A 22,198-nucleotide genomic window follows, 5' to 3' on the forward strand; every position below is an offset into this window, starting at 1 on the left:
ATTTCATTTCTCCTGAATCTCTGGCTCTTCCAAAGGAAAAGAGAGTGAACAGTCCTAATGAAAACTGTAGGGATGGAGGTGGTGGAAATGGAGAAAACCTCGAGGCGGAGCTTCATTAGATGGATTGATGACAGAACACGAACTTTCAGAGCAAAGGAGCAAGCGGGATTCAGACCAGCATCATCCTATGAAGGTATGATGGTCATCTCAGCTGTGAGATCTAAACCCTTTGCGTCGGTCAGTGTTCATCTGCAGTCTTCTTCTCCATTCAGTCTTCTGCAGCCGACTCGGAGAATCATTGGTTCAGCAAATAAATAAATAAAACAATCCATCAATTAATTTCACAGACATATTGGTTGCCATGGTGATGTTACCTGAGGGGCAGTGACATGGAACTTTAAAAAAAAAACTTGTAGTCTGATTATGGGGCACAAAACAATCAGGATTTTTGGAGGAAATCGGTTTATTTTTTTGGCTCCATGAAAGGCTGCAGTACCTGCGCGCGCATGCAGGGGGCGCTGGCGCCCGCTCTGATCCGCGGTCTCCCCCCTCCGTGAGAGGATCCCCTCTATAAAGCGCGGGGAGGCAGCCCGGACCTGGAGATGCTGTGGAGCAGCTGCAGGAGGAGGAGGAGGAGGATGAAGCTGCGCGGAGCGGACCTCACCTCAGCGCGCGCGAGCTGAAGCGGGAAACTTTTGGATGCTTTTCTTCCTCTGGAGCTGAATCTTCTTCTGAAAAGGTAAAGTGTCTGTTTTCTTCATGAAGGTTTTCCTCCTCCTCCTCCTGTCAGACCGGAGCCCTGAGTGAGTCTCTGAAGACCTGACAGACTACACCTCAGAGCTGAAGCTGAAGCTTCTGCGTCTCTTTCCGGAACCGGACCAGATCTCTGATGACGAACCGAGACGCTTTTCACTCCAGCTGAGTTTTCCTGCAGCATCTGCAGAGGCAGCAGATGGAGGCAGCAGCTGGAGGCAGCAGCTGGAGGTGAGCGGCGCTCCGACCGTCTCCAGGTCCTGGACGGATGCTGCCAGAGGCATCTTCTGCTTCTATCTATGGGGCTTCAGCTCCTGTTGATGGGGTAAATGATCAACCAAACAGGGAGGAACATGAACGAGGCAGAAAAACTTCCCAACATCAGAAAGGATTTATCCTGAACAAATCCCATTTAGGAAATTCTGGAACATTTGGGGGAAAAAGTATTTAAAAATGTGAAATTTTGTAGTTTTTCTTTTGGGGAATGTCGTCATATTTCCATGAGTGAATGTTTCGTCTTCAGAGCTTTTTCTAGAACTCTGCACGAGTCCAGCAACGAAATCCTGATCCTACTTTGAAGGAAAACGATCGGACGTTCAGAGAAAACCTCCAACTAAATACGAACTCGTTTAGACACGGAGCACAATTTATGTGGAACAGCAAAATTATTCTTCAAAACGTTTTTATGAAAACATTTCAAGCATAAATTAAGTTAATCAGATGCTAAAAAAGTAAAGGAACTTCAGGAGGAAGACAAAGATGTGTCAGAAGGAAAAAAAAAACATTTGAGGAAATAAGAAAACGTTACTAAAAGGCTGAGGAACAAAAAGAAATAAGATGTTTTTCTGTGAACTGAAGGAATATTTGCACAAATTGAAGAAACGTGGAGGTTTTTCTGTTCATTTCTCTCTTGAACAGTAAATTTTCCATAAATTCCTGCAGAAAAAAAACAAATTCCTTCTAAAGGAAAATCCTCTGTTCTTGAAAGTAAAGAAAACTGTTCAGCTGAAGCAGCGAGGACTGAACTGAAGCCTCATGAAGCCTCATGAAGGTTCGGGGAGTCGGTCAAAGCTTTCAGACGACCGCAGAGCTGACGGATTTACGGAGGTTCCAGAACATTTTGGAGCTTTTACTTTGAAAATGGGGAGAAGTGATGCTGGGAATATCTTTGTGGTGTTTCATCAAAGTGGGAACATCTTTGGAAGATCTTTAAGAAAACTGAGAAAATGTTCTTCAAAATGAGGAAAAGGTTCAGCAATGCCGGTCCTCTGACTTTGGGCATCAGGGAAATGCTGACGGACTTCCTGACGTTCTGGTTTTGTTCTGGAGGGTTTCTGAGCAGTTTGAAAACATCGGCAGCAGAAATGCGAGTTTGGTCCTGAAAATCTCTAAAACCCCAAAAAAGAAACAAAAGAACCAAACTCCAACCGTTTAAACCAGGCGGAAAACAGATGCTTTCAGATTAAGAGCAGTTTATGAAAAACTTTGAAAAATACTATGAACATGTCTTCAGATTTCTGGAAAATGTGGGTCCCTTCTTTGGGAAAACAGGAAAAAAACCCATCAGGAACTAGATGAACAGACTTGGAAATGTTTAGGACACTTTTCAGGCTTTCTGGAAGTGTGAAAAACATTTAAAGAATCCCCAAAACGGCAAAAGTTTTAACGAATGTAGAAAATAATCTAAAGTGACATATTCTGTAAGCGGATCCAGTACTGCAGAAAACAGCAGGTTGGTTCTGCCGCCAGCCTCTAGTGGTCGTTAGAGGAACTACAGCATTCACTGCTTCCTGGTATTCCCCCTCCAGCTCGGTAACAGAAGGCGGAGGTTTGGATCTTCACATGGAGCTGCTCCTCCTTCAATCCTCATTTGTCCTCTACAGTCTGAAGCCAAAGCCCAGAGGAGCAAACGAAGCTCCATTTTGGACGAGGAGGTCGGTTCTGATCCAAGCTGAGGACCAGGAGGTGTGAGCAGGCAACAAGCTCCAGGAACATCCCAACATTCAGCCGTCCTCGTGCTCTAGGATGCTCTTGAAAACAGGAGAAAGGTTTGGAGGATGTTTGGACAGAAACACCAAGACGTTTTCAGAGACGGCTGAGGAGTCTGGAGGAAGTCCCCACCGTTCAGATGGAGCGCTGTCAGAAATGTGGGGAAACATTCTGGAAGGTTGAGGAACATTTTGGGAGGTTTTTCTTCAGGAAAAGGAAACCAGCGGCGCTGCAGGCGAATCCTCAAAGATGGACGCTCCTGCTGGAATGAAGCTCCTTTCTTCTGGATTGAAGAAGTTTGTGCTCCTGTCAGAACAGGAAACGCGAGGAATGATCTCTGATTTCATAACCTCATTACGTCTGCTCACAGATGACTCTAATGCACTCTGCTCATAATTTCATTTTTGCTGAAGTGCTGCAGAGTCTGAATTCCAGAGCGGCTCATAACCGAGATGGTTGCTGATTAGAGCGGCTGAGGAAGACGCCTTTGACGGTGACGAAGACACAACAGAGGAGCAGACGAGGGCAAACGGCCTCAGAAGCTGCAGATGCTGCCGCCTCACCTGGAGGAAGTCGGACCACCGGCTGGTTCCCCAGAGGTTCTGAACCCTGAAAGGGTTCTGCTCGGTTTAGGAGCTGACAGACGGAGGGAATTCACATCAAGCCCGGCGATGGACTGGTGCCCAGTCTGGGAAAACCCCGCCTTCGCCTAACTGTAGCAGGGATAGGCTCCAGCAACCATGAAGGGATTTTAGTTTAGAAGATGGATGGGCAGAGATTCAAACCAGAACCTTCAATAATAAACTACAAACCTATTCTGTGAGTTTGGTGCCTTTAATTACTACATCTGTCAAAGGAGGCGTGTCCAATCACTGGAGAGCTCCAAACTGAGGCGGAGACTCCTCCCACCAACAAGGAGCACACAGACGTTTTTGAGTTTCATGCAGAAATACAATTCAGTAAATGAAATGTAACCACAGAGATGATGGAATTAAAGACTTCTGTTTGCTCAAACAAAAAAAAGTTTGTTTTTGCCACTGATACGTGTTTCCTTTATGATTTTATTGACAAAAAAAAACATTTAAAGTTAATAAGTATCTTTCAATATCTTTTAAAAAAGTAAAAGTAGTTTTTTCTGTAATAATTTCCCATCAGAACAGATTCTCTGTTGGTTTTTCTTATCTGAACATCTGCAGCTGCTTCCTGTGAAACTGGATCCTGCAGACGGCTCTAGATCTGCACGTCGTCATGGATACCACCACACATCGCCCATGATGTGAAGTTCATCCATGAACACCTTTTTCAGACAAACCTTTAAAATAAGAGGCTGGTGCCGCTGAGCAGACCAGTCTGGACAGAACCAGGTCCACTTGTTGAGCTCCGTCTTTTTTTTGGCCATCGTTCACCCCCCCCCCCCTTCCTGGAGGAACACAGTCCTGGAGAGGTCTGGTCTTCGGGTCGTGCAGGAGGTCACCTGCTGCTGTAGCTCTGACGCTGTGCAGAAGGAGTATCAGTTAAAGAGGATGATGTTTGGACCCGCTCAGAACCCGGTTTGACCCGATCACAGCCGTGGCTCTGGAGTCCTGGTCTCTGGTTCCAGGCAGACCCGTCCGTCCTGAAGAACAGACCAGGAGACACTGTCCCAACAGACCCGGGGTTCTTCTGCCCCTTAAGACCGTGTCACACAGCCGATACGTACATTTAATGCATTTTCCACGTGTGAAATGTCAGCCTTTCATGATCCATGCGTGATATCCGTCATTCATGCGTGTTTCTTGTGTTTGTCGTTCGTTGATGTGCTCAGATGTCCATCGAGGGTTTCGGCCGATCTTTACGTGAATTCGGTTTGGAGCTGTTCAGAATTTTAAGTCGGTTGAGAATGAGGTCATTTACGTGTATTTTACGTAGTTTATACACAATTATAACGTAAATCTTATGCAATTGTGCGAGATATTTGTGTCTTTCCACGACTGTTCCATGTATGTCTAACGGACTTTTCACACGTGAACCACCAATGTATAACTTTTATGTCACATATACGGGGCACATGTCACATTAAATGCGATATACTGTATATATGCTGAATTGCTGATCTTTCTGATGTGTTGAACAAAGCATCAGTTCAGAGAGAAAGTTCACTTCTTACCGCTTGTTTTTGTCCATGATGATGAAGCAGAAGATTGTTTTAAAGAAGCCGGCGCAGTGATATGAAACATTTAAGCTAGCTGACCAGAACTACTTTTTACCGTGCGGTTATCCTGTGGTATTTCACTTTTTAATGTACACCCAGCAGCCAATCAGAATCGAGTATTCACCCGGACCATGGTATAATAGCCATAAATTCATTCCAAAAGCAGCTTTTCTACTTTTCTGAGCTTCAGAATCGGTTGGAATTACAGTATTTTTATTGCATACAACGTCACATACTTACAGTTATCCACACACAGGAGCTACAGCTGACTTTTGATTTAACCTCAAGAGCGGGAAAACTTTCTCACTACCCACCATTGACTGTGCATTAGAACTGGACTGAACCAGACGAACTAAAATCCCATAGACGTCGATAGAGAAATAAACAGCTGTCAGTCATTCTATTGGTCAGAAGAACCGTTCTGGATCTGATACCTTTTATTAAAACCTTTTTCTTTTTAATCCTATTTTTTCTTGATATTATTTCTGTAGTTAAGGTTATTCAAGTTATAAACGAACCAATCAGAAGGATCAATAAAAGTGGGTGGAGCCTGCTGGCCCCCATGTCCCACATGCAAAATGACAGATTGTGTTTCGCCCCCATTCAGGTGGGAGGGGTGTGGCCTTCCAACAAGCTCACTCCTGATTGAAGAGAGCGGTTGCCACAGAAATGTTAACTCAGACTGATTCAGACGGTTGTAGCCGGAATAAACCATTATCTGTGGGTGACGTCACCCTCGCTCAGTCCAGTTCTCTGATACAGTTGTTGGTTCCAACTCACAGCAGGCAGTTTGTAAGCGAACCGCAGGAGATCACCACCATCTTCCACAACGGTCCTGATGTGAGTGTGAGCGCCGTCTTACTTCTTGACGTTGTCTTACTTTCAGGTTGGAAAAGAACTCATGAAAATAACAAACAATTAATTTTAAAAAATCATTCTTTAGTGTGCCAAAGGTCATATTTTATCACATACGCTTTAAGACCAGAGGAGATCTGTCATTTCAAGCTGTTGCTCCTCGTCTTTGGAACTCCCTCCCATTGTCGTTGCATCAGATTGACTCTGTTGAGTGTTTTAAAACTCAGGTCAAGACGTTTTTATTTAGGAGAGCTTTTAGTTGATTTAGTCCTAGTTTTACCACGTTTTACTGTTTTACTATTATTATTATTGTATTTTATTACTTTTTGGTGTTTTGATATGATTTTACGCTCTTTGTAAAGCACTTTGTAACTCGCTCTGGGAAAAGTGCTATAGAAATAAAGATATTCTATACATGGATGTTGTTTACGGCATAGGCCCTTTAAAGACACGTGTGGTGGCGTTACGTGTGTGATGTCACTGCTTCGGAGAATCTGTCTGCTTCACGCTGACAGCAGATCCGTACCTCTGCAAGATGACCTTGGTACGGTTCACCAGAGCGCAGAACACATGGATTACAGCGGACAACCCAAGCGGACTCTGGAGCGGTGGACAGGATCTGTGCGAGGACACCTGGGAGATGCTTCCAAAAGCTGGAAACAAAATGAAAACCCGCTCCAGACTCCTGGGAGATTTGTTCCCACATTCCTTCAACTTCCAGAGACAGAAGATCGAGGTCACCAGAGCAGAGAGAGATGTTTGGAGACTCCCCCCTGAATGCTGGTAACATTTTCCCTCCGCTGTCTGGGTCCTCAGAGACCCGCCTCAAATGCAGACGTTTTCAGGGCTTTTCTTCAGGGACAGGACTGGGTTTATTGCTTCTGCTCAATATGGGAATTCACAGACACGCTCCCAACTCCTTTAATGAAGACTGTGAGGAAGAACAACGTAAACTTTTGTGGGGGCACGTGCACATGCACTGCTGTCATGTACTCCAGTTTAATATTTCAGTCAGAGGACACAGAAAAACTGCAGAGAAGGAAAAACCTCTGTTCAAAATGCACAATTCCCCTCATTTGAAAACACAATGAGTGTCTTCAATACTTCTGTGGTTTATTGGGTTTGTTCTTTTCACATAATAAAACTTGCTTGTATTTTCCTCCCAAACTCCTCCCCTCTGCAGACTTCCTGTCCCGCCACCACCATGAGTGACATCTACGAGTCGGCAGCCAACTCTCTGGGCTTGTTCAGCAGTCCGTGTCTCACCAAAGTGGAGCTGCGAATCACCTGCAAGGGGATCTCAGACCGGGACGCTCTGTCCAAACCCGACCCCTGCATCGTCCTGAACATGCAGTCCCACGGTCAGTGGATGGAGGTGGGTCAGGGTTTATTCTTGGGGTCTCTGTCAGGGTTGCTCTGGGGTTTTCTGAGCTTCAAGTGATAGTGTTGATCCTGTTGAAGGTCCTGTGCTGCCGGCCTCTGACTCTTTCTGTGGAAGTTCCAGATGTTACCTCCAGGCCTCAAGGGGCGCTGCAGCTTAGAGAGCCTCATGGCTTCCCACAGATGAAGCCATCAGAGCGTATTTTATTTTGCTCGAGGTTCCGTCCAACACCAGTTCAGTCAGCTTCTACAGCTCAGACTCCATCACCAACTAAACAACGTCCAGAAAGCAGCTGAGACAGCTTCTACATGTTCAAACGCGTTGCCATGGAAACGCCAGAAACCAGTGCGGTTCCGGCTCCACATCGCAGGAACTGTTCGGCAAACAGTGGAATCAGATTTTGATGTGTAATCCTTTGACACCAGAGATCTAGCACTGCATCCTTTTCTCCGTGTCAGCATCCATTAATAGTGTAAACTGTGATTCAGACAGTGTGTTATTTATTTATTTATTGATTTATTTTTTAACTTGTCCAACTGCTAAACAGACAGATCAGAGCTGAAGGCCTCTCTGGTGGAGGGATTTTACTGTTACAATAGGGGTGTATATTTGTATCAACCCCTGCTGTATTTGAGGCTAAGCTTTTTTTATAATAATCATATTTATGCAATCCATATTGGACCAAACGGAAAAAAAGAAGAGAGAGAGAGAGATAGAGATAGAGAGAGTGGGATGTTAGAGATGGGGGTTAAAATGGGGGAGATAGAGGGGGTGGGGGAAAAGAGCGTGTTATTTGCAGTCACCAGTGACATCTCCAGTGTTAAAGTGTTAAACTTTGTTTAGCTTAAAACTAATTTGTAACATGCTACACCTTAGCACGCTGACATCATGCTAACATCACGCTGACATCACACTAATGTCATGCTGACATTACGCGTACATTACACTGACATTACACTAACATCACGCTGACATTATGCTAACATCACGCTAACATTACACTGACGTCACGCTAACATCATATAGAAATCACGGTAACATCATGCTAACATCACACTAATGTCAGGCTGACATTACGCTAACATCACGTTGACATTATGCTAACATCATGTTGACATCACGATGATGTCACGCTAACATCATGTTAACATCATGATAACGTCACACTGACGTCTCGCTGACATTACGTTAACATCACGCTGACGTCATGATAACATCACGCTAATGTCAGGCTGACATTACACTAACATTACACTAACATCACGCTAACATCATGCAGACATCACAATAACATCACGATGACATGCACATATCATGCTGACATCATGCCAACATCACGCTGACGTCACGTCAACATCATGATAACGTCACACTAACATCTAGCTAACATTACACTGATGTCACCCTAACATCATGCAGACATCATGTAAACATCATGTCGACATCACGCATCACGCTGACATTATGCCAACATCATGCTGACATCACGCTGACGTCATGTTAACATCATGATAACGTCACACTGATGTCTCGCTGACATTACGCTAACATCATGTTAACATCACGCTAAAGTCAGGCTGACATCATGCAGACATCACGCTAACATCATGCTAACATCACGCTAACATCATGCTAACATCATGCTGACGTTTATAATGTGGACACAGACATTCCCGTTACCTGAGTCTTTTATTCCTGAGTGAATTTCCTGTTTTCTGCTCTGAATCCGGGTTGTGAATTTTTCATTGATGCATAATGTCTTGAGGGGGGGGGGGGGCTGAGCGTGGCGTTCGCCGCAGGCGGCGAGGGGTCTCAGGTGTGCGTTTGGCAGACAGCAGTTATGGGCTGTCCACCTCTTTGGCAGCTCTAATGAAAGAGACCCCCCCTCTGAAGCCGCCCAGCCTCTCTGTTAGCCATCTGGGGCGTCATTTTTGGACGCCGCTCAGCTTCATTACTGAGGCGGCAGATGAGGAAGGAGGGAACCGACGGCTGGTTTGAGTTTTGTTTATTGGGGGGGGGGGGGGGGGCAGGGGTTTGCTTCTGTTTAATCATGATCATATCAGGGATGCTTGCCCCCCCTGTATTTAATATGTGGGTCACGGCTGCGCTCTGCAGCCGCAGACCCCGCATGTCGGTGGAGAACATACATGATTCATGACAACTGTAGCGGGTCATGTCATGTTCCCGCTCATTCTTCTGACTGAAGCTCTGTGGGACCCCCCCCCCCCCCCCCCCCCCCCCCCCCGGGGGGGCTTCTGCAGCACTTCAGCGTAAATACATGCAGATCAAGAAACACTTCAGGAATATTCGGCTCACCGCTGAATAATTCATGGCTGCTTTGGCGCTGGATGAGCTGGAGTCGGGTCGGGCCGCTGCGTTCCTTTCGTCTTTACTGATTGAACATGACTGGAATCCTGTCGGAACCAGATTCTCTGTGTTTGCACTACAAGAACCAGCGTGTGAGCCCCGGAGTCGGTTCTTCCACCGATCTGCAGCATCTCTAAGGTTTTGTGGCTCTGGGTTCTTGTTTTTGAGGTTCTACAGTGTCAGAAAGGAGCTTTAATTTGGACCATTATAGGTTGGTAACTCCAGAACCAACTAACTGGACTTGAGCAGAGCATTCTGATAATACTGGACCTGCATAGGCACTGCAGAACCTAACCTCGTGGTGACAAAACCTGGATGACAGAGAATCCAGCAGGGATTATAATATGATGGAATCTGGGAATTTGCAGCAGAACCAGTCCTATCCCACAGAACCGGTCCTATCCCACAGAACCAGTCACACCCCACAGAACCGGTCATTCCCCACAGAACCCATCCTCTCCCACAGAACCAGTCATACCCCACAGACCAGACGTACCCCACAGAACCGCTCCTATCCTACAGAACCGGTCCTATCCCACAGAACCAGTTGTACCCCACAGAACCGCTCCTATCCCACAGAACCAGTCCTATCCCACAGAACCAGTCGTACCCCACAGAACCGCTCCTATCCCACAGAACGGTCCTATCCCACAGAAACAGTCATACCCCACAGAACCGGTCCTATCCCACAGAACCAGTCATACCCCACAGAACTGCCCCTATCCTACAGAACCAGTCCTCTCCCACAGAACCAGTCAAACCCCACAGAACCGGTCCTATCCCACAGAACCGGTCATACCCCACAGAACCGGTCCTATCCCACAGAACCAGTCCTCTCCCACAGAACCCGTCATACCCCACAGAACCGGTCCTATCCCACAGAACCAGTCATACCCCACAGAACCGGTCCTATCCCACAGAACCGGTCATACCCCACAGAACCAGTCCTCTCCCACAGAACCAGTCATACCCTACAGAACCAGTCATACCCCACAAAACCGGTCCTATCCCACAGAACCGGTCCTATCCCACAGAACCAGTCGTACCCCACAGAACCAGTCATACCCCACAGAACCACTCCTATCCCACAGAACCAGACGTACCCCACAGAACCGCCCCTATCCCACAGAACCGGTCATACCCCACAGAACCAGTCATACCCCACAGAACTGCTCCTATCCCACAGAACCAGTCCTATCCCACAGAACCAGCCCTATCCCACAGAACCAGTCATACCCTACAGAACCAGTCATACCCCACAAAACCGGTCCTATCCCACAGAACCAGTCCTATCCCACAGAACCAGTCGTACCCTACAGAACCGCTCCTATCCCACAGAACCGGTCCTATACCACAGCTGGATTATGAATCGTGTTAGTGGGTCTGATGGTTCCGTCAGGGCAGGGTCACCTGAGAGGAGCCCCCCTTGCTGAAAGTTCTTTTGCTGATGAAACAGGTCGTAGAGAGAAGCGCCTGCATCTACAGGTGTGTCTTTCAGTTCCCTTCAGACTCGTAGGGCCGCCTCAAAGGAAGCCATGAAAGTGGAACGTACCAGTGTGGTAACGTGTTCATAAAGCTACTGGGAGGTGAACACACTCATAACGCATTAGTGATGATGTCATATGGCGTTTTCATGCCACACTCTAGTGGTTAGTAAGGTGTGAGTTCTGCAGCACACTGCTGCACACGCGGGTGTGTGAACGTGACATGCACGTATCCAAAAGACGCCCATTACTGCATCACGTGACTGCATCACGTATCACGTGAACAGCACTAATGCCTGCGTCTCACCAGCTTCCTCCTTACTGACCCTTTGTTTACGTGTTGTATACGTGTTGGTTACGTGTTGTTTACGTGTTGTTTATGTGTTGTTTATGTGTTTATACGTGTTGTTTACGTTTTGGATACGTGTTGTATAGATGTTGTTTACATGTTGTATACGTGTTTATACATGTTGTTTACGTGTTGTTTATGTGTTTATACGTGTTGTATAGATGTTGTTTACGTGTTTATACATGTTGTTTACGTGTTGTTTACGTGTTGTTTACATGTTGTATACGCGTTGAATAGATGTTGTTTACGTGTTGTATACGTGTTTATACATGTTGTTTACGTGTTGTTTACGTGTTGTATACGTGTTGTATAGATGTTGTTTACGTGTTGTGTACGTGTTTATACGTGTTGTTTACGTGTTGGTTACGTGTTTATACGTTTTGTTTACGTGTTGTTTACGTGTTTATACGTGTTGTTTACGTGTTGTATACGTGTTTATACGTTTTGTTTACGTGTTGTTTACGTGTTTATACGTGTTGTATAGATGTTGTATACGTGTTGAATAGATGTTGTTTACGTGTTGTATACGTGTTTATACATGTTGTTTACGTGTTGTTTACGTGTTGTTTACATGTTGTATACGTGTTGAATAGATGTTGTATACGTGTTGTATACGTGTTTATACATGTTGTTTACGTGTTGTTTACGTGTTGTTTACATGTTGTATACGTGTTGAATAGATGTTGTTTACGTGTTGTATACGTGTTGTTTACGTGTTGTTTACATGTTGTATACGTGTTGAATAGATGTTGTTTACGTGTTGTATACGTGTTTATACATGTTGTTTACGTGTTGTTTACGTGTTGTTTACATGTTGTATACGTGTTGAATAGATGTTGTTTACGTGTTGTATACGTGTTTATACATGTTGTTTACGTGTTGTTTACGTGTTGTTCACGTGTTGTATACGTGTTGTATAGATGTTGTATACGTGTTGTGTGCGTGCAGGTTTGAACGATTTTCACCTGCAGACGGCGCTGCTCCACCTGTGAGGACAGCTGGAACAAATTTAGATGAAGACGTAAACCTTGATGCTGTTTGGGTGAAAAAGTCCAGAAAAAGTCTGTTCAGTCAGATCTGAGCGACAGAACCCAAAGATCCAGAGTCACTTGTGTTCCAAATCGGAAGAAATCAGAATCATAGAAAGACTGAAGTCAATTTTATGTGATAATTCTGTGAAATATACTTTTGCTTCCATTAGATTTCTTCTTTAAAAAATCTTTTAGTGATTTTCTTATTTCACATTCTTTGGTTTTGTCTCATTTTTTGTTGATAATTTTCTGTAGAAACTAAACCCAAAAGGTTTTTAAGAGGAGTTGGTGAGGGAAATGTTTGTCCTCTTTCAGAACAGAACCGTTTAAATTAGCCTCAGGGGAGGAGCTGCCGCCTCCTCAGACGAGGAGCAAACGTTTCTCCTGCAGGTCGAACATCCTGCATTTGTGTTCTGGGAGCTGGAGGAAATGTTCTCCTGCCTCTACCGGTTCCACTGCGGGTCTCCGGCAGCGCCGTCTGAGCTGTGGGTCAGGCCCAGTTCCCGTTGACCCACTTTATATTTTCAGCTCTGGGAGATGCAGACGTGTGCTTGTTGCCTGGTGTCCTCCCCCCGCCGCCACTGCTCTGTTTTTGTCCTCCATCCTGCCCCACTTTCCGCCCCCCACCTTACCTCCCCCCGCCTTACCTCCCGGTCAACCTCCCGGACGGTCGGGTCTTGGCCTGCAGAACATCTGCTTCAGCCTGGAGAAGTGGGCGGGGTTTTGGCCCCATGTGACCTGCAGGAGCGTCCGGCTTCAGTCTTTGGACAAAGCGGCTGAAGCATCAAACCTTTTCCAGCAGGAATCCAAACAGGCCTCCTCCAAAGCTCCTCCTGGACGGATGAGGAGCAGCTTCGGCGGCTGGCAGGGAGACGCAGAACTCTCAAAATAAAAGGAGAAAAAATATTTCCCTTTTGATGGTTTTTAATGGGAGACGTTTCCAGATTCATTAAGTCTTCACACTTCCCTTCACGCAGCCCACACGCCACGCGACGCTCGCCAGGCTTCCCTCCCCTCACTTCCAGACTTCTGCTTAATAATTATCGGCGAGAAGAAACAGTCAAACATCAACAGAACCAAAATAAACGGAGGAGGTGGATGGAAGTATCTACTTCTCCTCTGTGTTCGTTTTACCATCTGCAGATGATTCAGCCGACCTTTCCTCAACGACCTTTCCTCAACGAGCTTTCCTCAACGACCTTTCCTCAACGACCTTTCCTCAACGACGTTTCCTCAACGACCTTTCCTCAACAAAGTTTCCTCACGGACCTTTCCTCAATGACCTTTCCTAAACGACCTTTCCTCAACGACCTTTCCTCGCAGAGCTTCCTTCAACGACCTTTCCTCAATGACCTTTCCTCAACGACCTTTCCTCAAAGACCTTTCCTCAACGACCTTTTCTCAACGACCTTTTCTCAACGACCTTTCCTCAACGACGTTTCCTCAACGACGTTTCCTCAACGACCTTTCCTCAATGACCTTTCCTCAACGACCTTTTCTCAACGACCTTTCCTCAACGACCTTTCCTCGCAGACCTTTCCTCAACGACCTTTCCTCGCAGACCTTTCCTCAACGACCTTTCCTCAATGACCTTTCCTCAACGACCTTTCCTCAATGACCTTTCCTCAACGACCTTTTCTCAACGACCTTTCCTCAACGACGTTTCCTCAACGACCTTTCCTCAATGACCTTTCCTCAACGACCTTTTCTCAACGACCTTTCCTCAACGACGTTTCCTCAACGACTTTTCCTCAACGACCTTTTCTCAACGACGTTTCCTCAACGACGTTTCCTCAACGACCTTTCCTCAATGACCTTTCCTCAACGACCTTTTCTCAACGACCTTTCCTCAACGACGTTTCCTCAACGACTTTTCCTCAACGACCTTTCCTCAACAAACTTTCCTCACGGAACTTTCCTCAACGACCTTTCCTCAAAAACTTTTTCTCAAGAACTTTCGTCAGCGACCTTTCCTCAACAAAGATTCCTCAACAAAGTTTCCTCAACGACCTTTCCTCAAAAACTTTTTCTCAAAAACTTTCGTCAGCGACCTTTTCTCAACGACCTTTCCTCAATGACCTTTCCTCACGGACCTTTCCTCAACGACGTTTCCTCAACGACCTTTTCTCAACGACCTTTCCTCAATGACCTTTCCTCACGGACCTTTCCTCAACGACGTTTCCTCAACGACCTTTCCTTAACGACCTTTCTTCAACGACCTTTCCTTAACGACCTTTCATCAACGACCTTTCCTCACGGACCTATCCTTAACGACCTTTCCTCAACGCTACCTCGGTCCAGCAGGTTTACCGTTTCAGCTGAAGTCCATTTACTGACAGCTTCTGGAAAATCTGTTTCAGTCCTCATCTTTGTTATTCGAGGACACATTTATGGTAATTCTCATCTAACCTGTCAAACAAAGGAAAACCCCGCCCTAACAATTACCCAGCTGGTTAACCTCCCCTCCTCCCAGGTAGCCATGATTACCTGTATACCAGTGTGGCCACGCCCAGTGTGTCAATCTGCTGCTCTGGATGATGGGAGAACCTCCTGTTGCTCTGGAAGGAACCTGCATGGAGACCGTCCTAGCAGCAGGAAACAGATGGTGCGCATTGACTGTATACAGAACTGGACTGAGGGCGCGTGACGTCACCTACAGAAGATGCCTTACCTTCAGCTCCAGTCAGATGACGTCAATTTAGTCGCCATTTTTCTGCGAAACCGACATCGCCATGTTGGAACCAGATGACATCGATGGGTCTGAGTCTACGTTTCCATGGCAACTACTGTCACCAATCCGGAGTGAGCTCGTTGAAAGTCCACACCCCTTCCACTGAAATTGGCTCAGGAGAATCTGTCAATCAAACATTTAGATGGGGGGCCAGCAGGCTCCACCTACTTATACTTATGCATCTGATTGGTCCGTTTATAGCTTGAATAAGTTGAACTACAGAAAAAAATGAGGATGTGGGCGGAGCCTAATGAGCTTCCTTTTGTCTGAACTGTGGAATGAAGATGACGGACGTCAGAGGATGGAAGGTGCTTGTTAACACCGCGGCGGTCCACCAGAGTTGAGAGGCTTATGACTGCGGTGAGACTTCCTGTCTGCTGACAGGATGGAGGTGCAGGGTTCTCCTCTGCTCCTGTCAGCTGGATGGTCGCCTCCCTCCTCCTCCTCTGTGATCGCTGTCAGACTTTCAGCAGCGGCTGCAGGAATCTGTCGTTTCTCCTCATTAAAACCTGAAACTGCGGCAGGTGAGACTGTAAAACCCGGGAAGAACAGGTTCTGCCGCTCACCGAGACAAACCGCAGACCAAAGCTGATCCGTTTACGGCTGAGAGGAACCTGGAGGCTTCCCAGGAGACCAAGGATCAAAGGGAGAAAACAGCAGCAGAACATCTTCCTCCTCTCTGAAAGAATGACAAACCCCTAAAAGGTTTTCTTCAGATGTGTGTTCAGGAAAAACTCTCATCCTGCTGCATTTCAGCTCAGAACCATCAAAGAAAGTGAACAACAATGACTTTTTCTTTGATTTTAATGTCAGTTTATTATCATTCACTTCTATTTTTTCACCTTTATGTTTTCTTTGTCATTAATGCTGTAATTTTTCTAACAGTTCTCATTGAAATCAGTGAGTAAAGTGTTTTATTCACACAAAATATTGATCATTTCTATGATGGGATGTTTATGGGTTCTGCAGTGTCACAAAGGCTGAGCTTCCCGTCTTTTCTGAAGAATCTGCCACAAAAATCTCTATTACAGAAATCCTCCTTTTCTTTCCGACTCGGTTCTGGATTTAATAATCTTCTGTGAGTCTGTTCGTCTCCGGCTCCAGCGGCGCTTCAGGCTGGAAGGAGGTTGGTCGGGTCCTCGTGCGTTAATGACTTCCTTCATCCAGTGTTCCTCGCTGTCTGTCAGCGTTCGATTCCTTCCAGCAGAACTTTCTGCAGCGGCTCATTTGACCTTCTGTTTTCCCATTTCAGCGTCTTTTCTGGTCGAAAAACCTTAATCATTTATTGGTTGAATGCTGTAAAGCAACCATAGTTTTCCTGTTTCTCTTTCTTTATTCTAGTATCTTCCTCCATTTTTTGCAGCTTAACTCCTTCAATGTTTCATCTATTTCAACCATTAAACTATTCAAATGTTCAGCTCTTTCAGCTTTTCCCAGCTGTGACTTTTGCTCCTTCAAATCCTTGAACTTTTCCAGATATTCCAGGATTTTTGCCTCCATTGAAATAAATGGGGAATCCTTGGTGCAGAAGCTCGCTGGTATTTTTCACAAACATATCTTATTTGTTATGGTGCTGTTTTCACTTTATTTATGGTGAACTTTGATCATTTCTTTATTTATTAATTTATTTTTGCCAATTATTCCCCTTTAAGTTTCATTTTCATTCAGCTTTATAGCATCAACCCTGCAGCTCATCCTGGTTTCATTTGCTTCAATTATCTCTTCAGCAGTAAAGTTTTTACAGTGGCGGATCTTCTGTGGCTGCGGCGGCGGCGGCAGCGGTAGACCTGGACGGAAGGACCAGATCGTTTTTATCATTCTTCTTTTTCTGCACCAATGAGGGAAGATTGCCTCCCCCCCCCCCCATCAAAAACTCAAAAACGTTTCGGACGCACTTATAGCGGCAGGTAGGGATGGGAATTGAAGCCCCATGAAGCTCTCATGGGGCTTCGTGTAAATGTGCCAGAAAAATGAATGAAGCATTTGGGGCTTCGAAACCACACAGAACAGCGGCATCTGGTGGCAGACAGGACATATATCATCTACTCCACTAAGTTCCTTGCCCTTGTAACACTTCAGTGTGGAAATAAAACAAAGACAATGTTTTAAGATTTGTGAGAAGTGCTTGTGTTACATTGTGAATGCCATGTATAAAGTGAGAATGAGTGCTTGTGAACCAGGGTCTAACATGACTGGGTGGGATACATGTTATAGATTTTTATTTAAAAACAGAATTTTCTCCACTGTGCTGGGCTTCAGCCTGTTTCGTCTTTGGCTGACGATTTCGCCAGCCTTGGAGAAGATCCTCTCACAAGGCACAGATGAAGCTGGTGTGCATAAAAACTTCATTGCCAGCTTGTAGAGATGTGGGTATAAAACCTTGTGGGTAACCCAGTATCTCAGTGGGTCCTGAGTCCTTGGGATGTGAGGTTCCTTTAAGTACCTAGAAGGACATTAATAGCCTATTGTCATGCACCAGTCTAAAATGAGCAGAAGTTATGATGAGGATTCTAATCTTTACTGTACCTCTGAACCTCCACTGTTGCACTGGCAGTTGTGCTGGTCACCTGCTGTTGAACCCCCACATGCCTGTCCAGCAGGGCCCAGAGACCACCATCTTCCTGCTGACTTGAAGGACCTTCTCTAGGTGGCGACTGTGGCTGTGCCTCTGGAAGTAGCGCCTGCATTGTTGCAGCACACTCTTTAGTGAGTCGCTCTATGGCCGTGTGGGCAGAGCCTTGGCTGCAGAACCCCAGCTCTTTAAACCTTGGGTCCAGCAAGGTTGCCATTGACAGAGCAGTGACCTTCTCCAGAGCTGAAAACCTCTCATGGAGATTGTTCTTCAAGTTAGTGGCCAGTTTTTCACCAAGTGGGTGTGTGATCTGACCACACCTGCTTGAGATGTAATGTTTCAGCATTTTGACCATGGGAATGACTTTGGATGCTGACACTTGTTTTTCTGTCGAAAACTCAACTGTGGCCTCTTGAAACGGTGAAAGAATGCTCAAGCAGTGGTGTATGGCCTGGTAGTCCTCTGAGGTGAGTGGAGGAAGGTCTGTATGGAGGGTGGCCAGAGCTGCCCCCATTTGCTCTCTCTCCTTAAACAACCTTTCCAACATATTAAATGTGCTGTTCCATCTTGTTTCCACCTAAGATAAGACAGCAAGCACATTTTGAAGGAGAGAAGAAAGTAACACAATAAACAACTGCAAAAACATGTAAAATCTTAGATTTAAAAAAAAGAAAATGTTTCACCTCTTGTATTAATTTGTGCTCTGGCCTGGCCAGCTGTCGCTGCATCTCTGACAGCTTCTCCTTCGCTGTGGTGCTGGATTTAAAAAGACCGACAATCTTACGCCCCTTACTTCGGATATCCTCTAGTTCAGGGGTTTGGGCAAGGGACTTTTTCACCACCAAATTAAGCATATGTGCAAAACACATTATGTGCCGAAGCAGTAATATATTAGCACATGCAACCATGTTGGGAGCACAGTCTGTAACCAGGCCTGTCACCTGGAAGAAAGATTACAACATGTTCACAAATCATGTATATTAGGTAGTGGGAGGCCATATTGATGAATGATTTTGTACTTTATTGATCTGGCTCGCACCTTCCCTTTAATTCCCCATTCTTCCATGAGAAGATTTTTGGCCTCAGCCAAGTGAGCTGCAGTGTGGGTTTGGGGAAACTTCAGAACCCCCAAGACCACAGAGGCCAGCTCCACCTAGAATGAACAAAGTCAAACTGAGATACATAAACCAAAGCATTGCACAAAGCAGGGGATACCTACCTCCTCGGTGATAAAATGGCATGTTACAGCCAAGTAAGCGTCCATGTTAATGGATGTCCACATGTCTGCTGTAAGGCTGACAGCAGAGGCCCTGCTAACCACATCTAAAGCCTTCTCCTTTTTGGCTTTGTACTTCTCCTCCACCATTGTCCTCAAGGCCTTCCTATTAGGAATTATGTAGGATGGGTCCAAAAGGTTGACAAAAGCCTAATAGTGACAAATAAAATACAGCTTATTATGTACACAAAAACATAAATAATGTAAATGCTATATAATATTAGCCACCTTACCTTGAAGCCTTTGTCTTCAACAATTGAAAATGGTTGTGCATCCATTACAATCATATCCACCAATGCAGAATCAAGTTCTTGCTTTCTTGACACTGCAAAATATACATAAAAAAAAAATTTTAATTGAAGCTGAGCCTCGAACCCAGAACCTCAGCATTCACATGTCACTGATTTTTCCACTGAGCTATCTGTTTCAGTTCTTAGTGTGCCATTAGTTGGATATATTCTTATTACCAATATGAGGTGGATTGAAGGCTTGATTTGCCGACTGCGGAGTTTCAACATGATGAACGGAGCGGAGATGTCGCATCATGGAGGATGTACTATCATTAAATGCAAATTCATGTTTGCAAATCAAACATTGCACCTAAAAAAAAATGGAAAGAATAAAAATGATTCCTTTCAACTGACAGACATACCTATAAAACTGACATAATCAGCAATGGCTACTAATAAAATAACGTTAATAGTGTATTACCGTATTTGGAGAAATCAAGTTGAAATGATCCCAAGCCACAGAACGTTTTTTACCGGGTGCCATGACGTTGATTCTTACGATACACGGGAAACAACAGAACTGGTCGGGAAACGTTGTTTGGGATTCATCTGTATTTATAGACGACAGCGCGCCCTTCTGATCAAACACACCTGAGATCTGAAACCTGGTTCAGGTGAGTGATGCATTTGGCGCGTCATACGTCATCAATCACGTGATCTGCGCTGGTTGACACACGCTTTGAAACATTGTGCCGAAACACTCTGTTTCATGAAGGTGAACCGCGCGCCGAAGCCCCGTGTCAAACGGGCCATCCCTAGCGGCAGGAGACCCCTCCCAAATAAGAAAGGACATCACATCCATCAAAAACACATCTCAGAATCCACTAACAAACCAGAACACATGTCGGTGTGTAAATTATTATGGGATGGCCACAGGACCTAAGGTTAGGTGGCTGTTTTTGTGTCAAAGTATCAAATTTGGCGATTTTCACCAGTCAAAAAAAGAAACTTTTGATCTTGAAGACATTTTATACACACCACCAGAGGATGTCTGCAAATACTACTGAAGTTCTGTTGACCTTTGACCTTTCCAGACACAAGAATAATCCCCTTCGGTACCAGCTACTAATGTGGGGCGAGTAGCTCTAATTGGATGCGTTGGCTTGAACCTTTTCATTGAGTCGGTTCTTCTTCACTGCTCTGGTTGTTGTCGTTCCCATCAAGTCGGATTTGCAGTTTCTATTGGATCTTTTTCTGTCATTTAGATAGAATGCCGTCGTTGTAGAATTCTGTTCTGAATTCTGCAGGTATTATCACGTTAGCGTCTTGGGTCTCACTTCCAGCATGTTCAGAAACATTTCTCTTCTTTAAGTTGAAAACAGGAATTTTCATGTTGAGAAGACGATGGACAGACTCTTCATCCATGAAACTCTCAGAGGAGTCTTGGTTTGAACTTCCAGGCCGTCCTCTTGATCAAACCGAGCCCACGGCTCGTGTGGATCACTCTGTGATCCGGACTGAACCCGCAGACGCCTTCACGCTGTCCGGCGCCGGTCCTTTGGACTCCCCCCTCCGGCCTCGCTGGGTTTCTGTCAGACAAACGTGAAGGTTTTTAATTAGCGCCTGAACGCCATCTGTCTGCTGGACCGACTCTGAGGCCGCCGCTCCTCATCTTCTCTCATCTTCATCCCTCTGCCTCCGTTTCTGATCAGTTTCTGCTTCACTTCTGAGGCGTCTGCCTCCAGATGGAGATCTGTGGTCCTCCTGCAGCAGAGGAGCGGTTGTTCTTCTCCTCCGTTCCTCATCAAAGGTTCCTGTTCTCTTCGCGCCCTGCAGGTGGACCGGACAGAAGTCATCCGCAGCTGCGTCAACCCCACCTACTCCAAGGTCTTCACCCTGGACTTTTACTTTGAAGAGGTGCAGCGCCTGCGTTTCGAGCTGTTCGACATCAACAGCGGCCACAACGGGCTGAAGGAGGCCGACTTCCTGGGATCGGTGGAGTGCACACTTGGACAGGTGAGTCCCCGCCTCCCAGGTAGAAGCTCTAGCAGTGTCTGAGGTCGTCACGGTTCAGGGACGAGTCTGCATCTGTTCCGTAGATGATCTCTGTTACAGCAGGTGTCCACGCCCCGCCCCACGTGGATTCTGATGTGTGTGTGGGGGGGGGGCTTTATCGTATGAATCAGACAATGCGTTCAGGTCTTCACTGAGGGGGGGGGTGTGGTGGAGCTGCTTCAGGGATGTTTGGGTCTCAGTCTGGTGTTCTGGTTCTAAATGACTCCACAGGTTCTGCTGAGCTGCAGCATCAGACCCGTTTGATCCGGTTTCCTGAACATCTCAGCACCAAACTGGAACAGCAGCAGAGTAAACCCGATCATGTGACTCCGCCACATTAAAAGCTGGTTTGAAGACAGACTCTTATTTTGTTCTCCTCCAGTGGAGAACTGTCATGACGGCGTTTCATTTTCTTCTGCTGTGAATTCAATTTTCTGCAGAGCTGAGAGCAAATCAGAGAAAAAAACACTGAACTGCAGCGCGAGACCCCTCTACGCCAGAATGTGTGTGTGTGTTTCTGTGTGTGTGTGTGTGTTTCTGTGTGTGTGTCTCTCTGTGTGTGTGTTCTTGTGTGTGTGTGTGTGTGTGTTTCTGTGTGTGTGTCTCTCTGTGTGTGTGTTCTTGTGTGTGTGTGTGTGTTTTTGTGTGTGTGTGTCTCTGTGTGTGTGTCTCTCTGTGTGTGTGTTCTTGTGTGTGTGTCTCTGTGTGTGTGTGTGTGTCTCTGTGTGTGTCTCTGTGTGTGTTTCTGTGTGTGTGTGTCTGTGTGCAGTGTGTATGATCATGGTTTATACTTATGTTTTGTTTCTTCCTCATTTACTGTAAAGACAATCTAAATTAATTTTCATGTTTGGATCTTTTAAAGTTTTAAGTTCAAAATGTTTTTCTTGTTTTTTGTAGAAATTCTAAAAACGTTTTTGGTTACATTTATTGGTCG

General features: G+C 45.7%; 1 protein-coding gene and 1 long non-coding RNA gene across 3 annotated transcripts in view; one reads left to right on the forward strand and one right to left on the reverse strand.

Annotated features, from left to right (window-relative positions):
• Positions 1-603: 603 nt before the first annotated feature.
• The window catches only part of LOC105356065 (copine-4), an 80,897-nt gene continuing 59,302 nt past the window's right edge, over positions 604-22,198 (forward strand). For both annotated transcript variants that reach the window (XM_023964637.1, XM_023964638.1), the window contains exons 1-3: positions 604-739; positions 6,972-7,163; positions 21,046-21,225. In XM_023964637.1, coding sequence (XP_023820405.1) covers positions 6,993-7,163; positions 21,046-21,225 — 351 coding nt within the window. In that variant the 5' untranslated portion in view covers positions 604-739; positions 6,972-6,992. The remainder of the gene's footprint in view (positions 740-6,971; positions 7,164-21,045; positions 21,226-22,198) is intronic.
• Positions 18,264-19,825, reverse strand: LOC111948999. The gene is made up of 5 exons (XR_002875004.1): positions 19,447-19,825; positions 19,213-19,304; positions 18,743-19,129; positions 18,387-18,644; positions 18,264-18,280 (listed from the first exon to the last, which is right to left on the reverse strand). It is a non-coding gene; the product is annotated as an uncharacterized LOC111948999 (long non-coding RNA).

Source organism: Oryzias latipes, chromosome 16 (assembly GCF_002234675.1).
Source record: "Oryzias latipes chromosome 16, ASM223467v1".
Taxonomy (NCBI): Eukaryota; Metazoa; Chordata; class Actinopteri; order Beloniformes; family Adrianichthyidae; genus Oryzias; species Oryzias latipes.